We start from the raw sequence: 9,420 nt of genomic DNA, 5'->3' as shown, positions 1-9,420 counted from the left end.
GCAGGCCAGAGAGGCCAGGTGGCCACCTGCAGCTGTGTTTATTATTCTGTTTTCTCCAACCTCAGCAGAGCAGAATGTGAGGCCAGTGGCAGCTAGGCCCATTCCATGGTACTACGGGGCCAGCCAGAGTCATGTGTGAGTGGGGCCAGAGTCCATGAGATAGCCGTTGGGAGGAAGACCCACCATTTAGGGGGCTTGGCACTCCCTCCTCTGCACATTCCATGCCCAAAGCCCCCGGTGGGATTCATATGTGGCAAGCATGAGTGTGCGGGCCTCGGAGGGGGCAGCCACAGGGATCGAGCAGCCATTGGAAGCTCCATGGGAGCCTGGGCAGGCCTCGGGAGGCTGCTGGGCACCACCCCTTGCCCTGGAGCAAGGTCGGGATGCTGGGCCAGCTGAGATGGGTCAGACACAAACAGGACCTCCCCAGGCCACTTCTCCCTGAGCTGTCCTCTTCCCCATGGTCCCCATCCCCTGCTCCTGTCGCCTGATGGTCCGGTCTGCACAAGGTCCATCTCTTCCAGAGGAACTGACCCAGTGAGGAAAGCCCAGCATTTTGGGACCCCCCCCCTGGGATGCTCTCCTGCCGAGAGCATCAGCACAGTGCTAAGGCTTCCGACCAGCCCAGAGGAAGGGAGGTGAGAAAAGCCTGTGGGACTGGAGGCCTCAAGCACACGGTGGCCTGTTTAGGCCTTTGGGTGGATGTCCGCCTGGAGCCCTGGCTCAGCGTCTGTCTGTGCTGCCGTCCAGGACGTTGAGTGTGTATCCCAGAGGGACCTCCAGTCCGGGTTCAATGGGGGCAACACTGGCAGACCTGGTGGGGAGAGGGAGACAAGAAGGTTCTGGAAAAAGGCTGGCTGCAACGGGACAGGAAACCCCTTCTCTCTGCCTGTTCAGTTTGGGCTGCTGGGGTGGGCAGGGGTAGCTGGCTGTGTGGCCCTGACAGCTGTCTAGACAGGCCCCGGAGAGAGAGAATTAGACCTCAGGGCCCCGCCCTGGGTAATGTCTTTTGCAGAGTCTCGGCCTGGGCCAGAGGAAGCAAGGCCCAGCTGGAGACCTACCGTGATTAGGAGTATGCCAGGCCCTGAAGCCCCCGGGCTGAAGAGTGGAACTTGTCGGAATCCTCAAAAGGCTGGTCTGTGGTAAGCAAAGACAGGAACCATAAGCTCTGTGTGGCCTGGGGACCTTCTCTGCCTGTGTGCCTCTGGGCTGGAGACAGCACGCAGAGCTGCAGAGAGCCTGGCAGGTGCTGGGCTGTTCCTGGTCCTGGCAGACAGTTAGTTAGGTGAGGCGAGCCCCTTGGATCTCTTAGGTGCAGCCCCAGGCCCTTGCCTGCCTAACTCCCTCACTGGAAAGAGGTGACTCTGGGCTCCTCTTTCCAGCCCTGCTTCCTCTGCAGGGCCTGTGTCAAGGAAAGGAAACAGAGCACCAGGTCAGAAAAGAGGTCAGCATCTTGGAGAATGGACCCCCCTCATGCAGCAGGGGCGCGTCTCCCTCTCAGACATCCACAAAATTCATCACTTCCATCCTCCCCTCCCCTGCCGAAACCTCTGCCCCCGACCGGTTCTCTCTGCTGGTGGGAGACATCAGTGGCCCCCTGCTCCCCAAAACTCATATTTGAAGCTCCAGACACACTGAGGTTAAGAAAAATTATCCAATACTTGGAAACAAGGCAAACCCCCCCCCCAAACAAAGACCAAAAGACTGTGCGTCCTTTGAAATCACCTAATGAACCCACCCTAAGAGTCATCTTATTTGAGGGCAGGTGACTCCTTGACTCACTCTATACCCCTGGTATAGAGCCCAGGCTTTGCTAAGTTGGATGTGGACTTGAAGGAGATCAATAACTGACAAATGACCACCATTTCACTAATGGCATGTGGTTGGGGTAACATCGTCTCAGTTCTACACCCGTAAGTGGGGAAGTGGGAACTGGGCTAAACCTCATCTAAAGTCAGTCCCCTTCCACCCCCTAAGTGATCCAGACCCCGCAAGGGTGTATACTACCCTCCCGCACATGCTGGGAGGCCCAGGTCAAAGGCCTGCAGTCTGTGTAGGGTTTCTCCAGCTCTGAGTGGAGGATCTTTGCTCTGGGCTCAACCAGGTGGGGATGGGGCCTTGGTGTGGTTTCCAGGCCTTCTCCAACAGGATTCCAGTCTCCTCCTTGGTCAAGGATCCAACGGACAGTCTCCGGAGTGGTGACCACCCCAAGCGATGGGGACCAGGGAGGTGGGATCCAGATGGACACCCTGGGACCCCCGCAGAGCTCCCTGCTCTACACCCTCCAGAGACACTTGGCCAACCAGCCTGAGGCTCTGGTGACATGTGGACAGAGTAAGCCCCCGAAGCCCAGCCGGTCCACCTGCCGCTGCAGGGCAGCACGGGTCACCCACCTGGAAGTCCCTCTCCGTGGGCTCTCGGGCAGGCCTGGGGTGGGGAGCTGGATGGGCGCAGCACGGGGGCGAAGGCGCTCCTCTGTTTGACAGCGGAGATCATGTTGACAGGCGAGAAGGAGAAGACGCTGGTGGTGGGGGCAGCGGCCGGGAGGGACATGGAGGAGGCAGCGGCCAGCGGGGGGCTAGAGGGCATGACTCCGGGGCGGGGCAGGGAGGGGCAGGTGCAGCAGGGAAGGTGGTGGGAGACACAACAGGGAGACAGCACCAGAGTGAGCAGCTCGGTTGGAGCCCTGGCTTGGGCAGTGGGCCCCAGGGGGGCTGCTAACCCAGGCATCAGGCTCAGACCTCACTAGGGGGCTGCAGTGAGGGTCCTGGGGAGACCAGTATCGGGCAGGGTATAGAGGCCGACTAGGAGGCCCTGGGGTCCTGGGCCAGTAATTGCCTTCTGGGGGTTCTAAAGACCCTTTCTTGGGGCTGCAAACGCCAGGGCCAGACTAGGTCAAAATCAAAGCAAAAGCAGAACGCACAACAAAACCAAATATTGGGAGGTACCCTGAAAAGTGAACGATGTGGAACAGATGGAATAGAACAGGTCAGGGTTCCTGCTGGAAGCAGCTGGGATTCCAAGATGCTAAGGAACATTCGTGGGCCTTGGGGTACCAATGTTAGAGTCAAAGATCAGGGTTCATACCAGAGCTGGGGCAAGGGATGCGGGATGTTTGGGGGCTACGCACAGCTTCCTGTTATATGGCGTCGTTGCCCAGGATCTTAACTCACACAAATACCCTAACTTCCTCCACGCATATGTTTCCCTTCCCCACCTTCCCCACACACCTGCACTGGGCACTTTGTTCTCTGCCAGCTTAACACAGGTCCTTGTCACCCCTAGCCAGGGCCTGGAGGCCTCCTGTATCTCCCTCCTCCAGCCAGTCAAGTTTAAACAAAAACACAGAGATCCACATCCTTACATCTTCCTATTTGAGACCTGCTGGGCACCTAGGGTTGTTCACCGCTCCTCTGAGAATAGCCAGGGAGCCTCCTGCAACCAGGCTCTGGCTGCCCCTCCTTCCTGCGGCCTCCTCTCCTAGGGCTTTGGGCCCCTCTGGATCCTCCTTTCTACGTTCTCATTGAAACCCCTTTCCCTGTCTCTCTCTTCTGAATACAAATAAGGCTGTGATTTGAGTGCTGTCCAAGCAGCTGGCATGAGGTGGGGGATTTCTGAAAGAAACCAATGGCTCGAGAAGGCTGCCTTTGGCATCAGAGCACACCACCCCCAATTCCCCTTGGATAAAGTGATGCCTTCAACGGCTACCCCTGTTCCAAATAAATGTTCTCAGCCTCATGGAGCACCCACTCCCAAAGACAGTGCTCACGGCTAATGGATGAGGTCCGTGGAGCTCCGAGGAGGGCTGGAGATGAATGTCAGAAAATGTACTGTATCTTTCAAAGCTGGGAGCTCACGGCCACATATTGTAGCTTGGGTAGTACTGGGATTTGTGGGTCCAAATGGGAGTTGCTGGTGGCCAAAGCAGAAAACCAAAAGGAGGCCCAAGCAGACAGATGTCATTTCAGGCATCTCCTGGCCAACTCAATGAGAAGAACACAGGGAATGGATGGGGACCTGGGTAAGACCTGGTATGAGATGGGACTGACACTTAGGCAAGTGCAGGGTGTTCCCAACTGATGCTGGAAGCAGGGCTCAAGCTACTCTAGAATTCTTGATCCTCTGGCTTAACAGGGAGATCCCAGATGGGGTGGCTTCTGCCCCCCGGGGCAGTAGGTTCCCCACTTCTGACTGCACTGTGTGTATGATGGAAGAGAGGGTTTAGAATTCAAGGGGCACCCAGAGTCCTTAAGAATGCTGTTCCAATCTGAAGGAAGTGGAAGAAGAGGAGTCTGGCCTGAGCAGAGAGCCAGGAGACACAGGGGTTTAGGTAGAGACAGCAGAGGTTCATGGCCTGTGTAAACATGGGCATATGGGATTTTGGGTCCCAGAAGCTGAGCCCAGGCCACCAGGAGAGAGTCAGGCTCAAACCCACAGCCAGGAAGAGCAGTACCCACGATGTGAAATCATGCACCCTTTCTAAGTCTGGGCATTTCACGCACAGTGGCGCATTCAGATCTGAGAACAACCCTAGGCAGGGGGACACTGATCTAATTTTACAGACAGGAAACCGAAGCTGAAAGAAATAAAGTAACTTGTTAAATGACAGCTCCTTGGGCTTTCAAACCCTGAATCCTGAATCCAGCTGTCCGACCACACGGACTTCCTTTGCTCTTCCCTAGCTGACTGCAGGGAGCCACATCTTCCCACCCGACCCGTTTCCCCGCCCCCAGACAGGTAGAAGCCCATTTGGTCTGAGCCATTAGTTCCCTAGGGCCTCCGGCAGGGGGCGCCACCCTCCCCCCCAAAGTCCTGGCGAAAGACGGAAAGGTGGCGGTCCGCCTGGTTTCATCCGGATACCCCGGAGCCCCGTTAAGGTCCCTTTCAGGAGGAGAGGAGGGCTAGAAACTAGGTGTGCAGCTGAAATCGGCAAAGAGACGAAAGGTGCTAGAACTGCCCCGGCCCCAGGGTCCAGGATCCTGCCGAGGGGTGGGGTTGAGGGACAGAACTCCAACAGCAGAGACGGGTCACACCACGGTGGTGAGAGAGTCGCCGGAAGCCCCCCACCCGCCCTGGGTTGGGAGGGGGCAGGGCCGAGCCCCATGCAGCTCTCCGGGCCGGGGACACTCACTGGCGAAGGGCGAGGTGGCCGTGGAGCCATTGAGGAAACTAGGGGACCCGGGCACGCCTAGGCCGGCCACGCCCGGTGTCCCGTAGCCGCCGAGGCCCGCGCCGAGGCCGCTGCCGTAGCTGCTTTGCTGCGAGCCGGGGCTGGGCGCGAACCCGCGCGGGGACGCGCTGCCGCAGCTGCGCGCGTAGCCTGCGGGAGAGGGTGGTCAGGCGCGCAGCGCGGGCGGGCGCGGGGTGGGGAGCGGCGCGCTGGGGCAGCGGGACGCACCTGGCTCCGGGCCCGGCGTGGCGTCCCCGACGGCGATGGCCAGCGGGCTGCTAAAGGCGTTGATGCCCACGACGGCGGGGTGCGGGTGGCTCGGGGCCAGGGGTCCGAGCGGCGCAGGCGCGCGTGGGGCGCTGTACAGAGCCTCGGCCACGTCAGCCGCGCGCTTCAGGAGGAGCTCCTGCGAAGACAAGAGCTGGGCACGGCCGGGGAAGCCTCAGGCGCCGGGAGGGGGAGAGTCCCCGGCCTGGCGGCGCGAGGAGGCAGGCGGAGGCTCCATACCTGGTTGCTGCTGGGCACTCCGTACAGGGCCTCCGCCAAGTCGGCCGCCCGCTTCAACAGCACTTCCTGGGGGCGGGGGAGGAGACAGCGGGACGGAGGGCCAGCCCCAGGGGGCGGCCGAGGGGCCCGGGGTCCCCTCTGCCCCTTCACCCCCGCCAACCACCCCCCCTCGGAGGCCACAGGTCACCCTCATCCCTGTCCCCACGCCCCTCTGGGTACCTTGGGCAGCCTCTCGGGATCTCCGGGGTGTCTGGGGATGGCTTTCTGTAACCTCTGGAATCCATAGTCAATGGTGGGCTCATTCAGGGCTGGGGAAAAGGGCGGCGTTTGGAGGACCCCCTCCCCGCGCCTGCTGCAGGACCAAGCCCGCCAGCAACCAATCTGGGAGCCTCGCTACAGACCCCCTTCAACCAGCCCAGCCCAAAACTCTCGGACACACGGGTCAGCGACGTTCGGTTCGCTGAGTGTTCTCTGTTCCTTTCTTTGCTCATTGATTCAACAAATATTTACTGAGACGGGCCCTGTGCCAGGTGCTTGGCATTAACACACAAGCACTATACCATCCCATCTGTGGTTCGAAAAAAGGGCAACCATACAGACGTATTAGTTTCTATACTCCTAGGGGTAGGACTGGAGGGAGAGCTTTCTGTCTGCATGATCAGGAGTAACATATTAATTACAAAAGTTAAAAACTCCAACAGTCTCCATTTATCACCAATCAGGTGGGCTCCCAGCAGCATCTGGTCGTTAGAGGTGTGTGTGGGCCCCCGGGGAAGGGACTCTGGCCCACATCCAGGGCTCTGCGGGCCAGGGGGCAGACTCCTGACTAGGCATCCCCATGACCTCCTTCTCCAGGCAGGTCTGGACCAACTCACCAAGCCTCAAAGTCCTACCCATTTTCTTCACAACCAACTCCAGATTTGGTGAATTTCCTTCTGTTTCCCGGGACAGGGAAAGCACTCATTCCCAGGTCTTTGCATTTGCCATTCCTTCTCCAGGACTGCCTTTCCTTTCCCAGCTCTACCTCCATATTCATCATTGCAGTCTCGGCTTAGACCAGTGAAGCCCACACTGCCTCCTAGAGGTCCTTCACCTGTAACTTCACCTACCTCACACTTTGTTCCCAGCTCCAGCCACCCCACCCCCACCCCCTTGGACAGCAACTCCCTACCAGTAAGTTAGGATAGCTACCGATTGTCTGGTGCGGTGCAGGGAAGGGCTAGGAGATTGTCTGTGGAGAGTAGGATGGGGACAAGTGGGTGGCTGGGGCAGGGCAGGAGAAGGAAGGTGGAGAGGGTCCTGGCGGGTGGTCAGACAGAGAGGGGATGGGGTATTCTATACTCCGGTCTCTGTTAACTTCTCGCCCTGGCTTTCTGCAGGGGCTGTGTGTGTGTGCGAGTGTGTGTGTACATGCGTGCGTGTGCCCGTGCGCGTGCCCGCTCACCTGTGTATGCCCACACAGAGGGAAGACTGGGGTGGCTGGGGAACCAAGAGACCGAGGGTAGATTGGGGAGCATCGAGCCCATTTTGGAGAATCTTTGAAACAGATGTGCCACCGGAAGATATTCTAGACCCTGAGGAGTGTGTGTGTGTGCGGTGGGGGTGATTTGTGAGGGTGAAGAGTGAAGAGTGCCTTGGTGAGGAGGACCATAGGCAAGGAGAAAGTCCCGGCAGGGCTGAGACTCCGAGCCTGGGAGGGGATTGAGGAGTCAGGCTGAAGAGAGAAACGGAGAAGCTCAGTGAAGGAGGAGAGGTTAAGGGATCCAGCGGCGAACTTGAGATACTGGCTAACTCAGAGACCCAGGCTCTGCGGCACCGGGTGGGGCTCCTTCCAGCAACCCTGGGCCTGTCTGCCCCCAACCCCTGTCCCCCGCCTGACTCCTTACCTGTGTAGACAAAACGGCCGGGGGCTCCCTTGCAAAATTGCTTGGACTTGTAGGACAGGGTCACCTCCACCACCCCGGGAATGTGCCGCGGGGGCGTCTGAACCCGTATGGCGTGGGGCGTGATGAGCTGCGAGGGGAGAGGGGAGGCCTGCGGGTTCCAGCCCGGGGCGAGGGGAGGGCCCAGCCGCGAGGCCCCAAGGGAGACTGGCGGGGGTGGCCCACCTCGCTCCACACGAGCACGTTCCCGAACACGACCTGCAATCCATCGAAGAAATTGTCACCGATGACAATGACGGTGGCGCCTCCTGTGGTCCAGCCCTCCCCGGGGCTGATGGCCTTGATACAGGGGGTGGCAGCTGCCAGGCAGGAGAAGAGACAGGTCAGGGGCCTGCACCAAGGATGGGACTGGGGGCTGGCTGGGCCCAAGGGCCAGGGGTCCTGACCTTCAGAGGGGTCCAGCCGGCGCGCCCTGCGACCATGCTTGGAGTTGTTGTGCACAAACATGTTGTCGGACACGGCCAGCACGTGTCCGTCCACACTCACTGTCGTGGACACCACCACCTGCAAGGAGAGCGGAAGCCCGCCTGGCTTAGGCCCTCAGGGGCCACCTGCAGGGAACTACTGTGGGCAATTCTGAAGAACTTGGCCAGGGTGGCTGGCAGTTGGAGCTCAGAATCATGGGTGTGGGAAAGAGATTCCCCCAGGGGCTGAACTGATAGAAGGGGGGGGGGGGGGGGGACAGGCAGCTAGGTCAAGTGACAGCCCAGATGCACTATCTAGGGCTGCCCAGGGGAAGTGATCGCCAGGAACTAGAAAAATCCAGAGTCCTGAAAAAATCGCTGGCTCCTTGGGCAGAATGGCTACTGTTTTGGGGGCATACCTGCATCCTGCACTGTATCCTCAAGGCTCCAAGGCAGGAATGTGTCTTAGGCAAGTGGGAGTGAGAGTTGGGGGAGGCAGCCTCAGCCTGAGAAACCATCAGCAGGAGCCCCCGCCCTTGGGAGGAAACTGGGGCTGCCTCCTTCTCTTCCTCCCACCCTTCCCTGAGAGGGGTGTGCAGGTTGGGGATGTACTAAGGGCAGCTGCTCTCTGCTTCACGCTATGCAAATTAGCTGGGTCGTTAATCATGTAAAAATGTCACAATTAGCATCTCCTTAAGTGGGACTCTAATGAAGCCTCCCTTGGCAGCCAGCATAAGCTGAGATGGAACTGCCCCACCCCCAGCAGGCATTGGGCCCTAAAGCACAGGGCTGGGCAGAGAGCTGCCCTGGGGCTTTCCCTGGGGTGGCAGGACCACAGTTTTCCCCACTCACCCCATCAGGAAGGGCTGGGTTTGCAAGGGGACCCCTCTCCCAGGCCCACCTGGAAGCGGCGCATGTCTCGGGGATTCCCTGCATTCTTTAGGCAGTTCTGGTTGCACTTGAGGAAGAACTTGAGGAAGAACCTGAAACGGTGTGGTAGGAGAGTTCAAAGGCTGGGGTAGGGGGGTCTGGAAACGGATGAAGATCTAACGGCTTGTCTCCATGCTCCTTCCCAGCAGGGCGACTCCCCTCTGCCTGCTCACACCAGGCGCACACTCCCTATTCCCACCACCGGCTGTCTCCACACAGGATGCCTGATACACACCAGGGAGGCCCTTCCCAACAACTATCCCACACCATGTGGCATACTATGTGTGCATCACACGTGCTGTGCACCCACATCACACAGCATACCCCTCCTCCCGAGTATACTATCTCCCACACAGTGTATACTTGTAATAATACATCCATCCTATATACTGTATACGACTTATATATGACCACTCACAAAATACAGCCATCACGCACTGTGTATACCCTTCACAGAGCATACACA

General features: G+C 59.0%; 1 protein-coding gene across 5 annotated transcripts in view; it reads right to left on the bottom strand.

Moving 5' to 3' along the window:
* EBF4 (EBF family member 4) overlaps positions 1–9,420 on the bottom strand; it is a 57,292-nt gene continuing 47,872 nt past the window's right edge. For 2 of the 5 annotated variants that reach the window (XM_032859039.1, XM_032859040.1), the window contains 11 exons: positions 8,926–9,007; positions 8,007–8,124; positions 7,786–7,919; positions 7,564–7,690; positions 5,897–5,985; positions 5,678–5,743; positions 5,399–5,576; positions 5,132–5,320; positions 2,394–2,591; positions 1,062–1,137; positions 1–814 (listed from right to left, as the gene is read on the bottom strand). In XM_032859039.1, coding sequence (XP_032714930.1) covers positions 1,067–1,137; positions 2,394–2,591; positions 5,132–5,320; positions 5,399–5,576; positions 5,678–5,743; positions 5,897–5,985; positions 7,564–7,690; positions 7,786–7,919; positions 8,007–8,124; positions 8,926–9,007 — 1,252 coding nt within the window. In that variant the 3' untranslated portion in view covers positions 1–814; positions 1,062–1,066. Of the gene's footprint in view, positions 815–1,061; positions 1,138–2,393; positions 2,592–5,131; positions 5,321–5,398; positions 5,577–5,677; positions 5,744–5,896; positions 5,986–7,563; positions 7,691–7,785; positions 8,125–8,925; positions 9,008–9,420 lie in introns of all 5 variants that reach the window. The other 3 variants (XM_032859041.1, XM_032859038.1, XR_004382866.1) reach the window with 2 other exon arrangements.

Source organism: Lontra canadensis, unplaced genomic scaffold (assembly GCF_010015895.1).
Source record: "Lontra canadensis isolate GAN:19392208 unplaced genomic scaffold, GSC_riverotter_1.0 scaffold16, whole genome shotgun sequence".
In the NCBI taxonomy this organism is placed as follows: domain Eukaryota; kingdom Metazoa; phylum Chordata; class Mammalia; order Carnivora; family Mustelidae; genus Lontra; species Lontra canadensis.
This window is presented reverse-complemented; position numbering and strand designations above follow the sequence as displayed.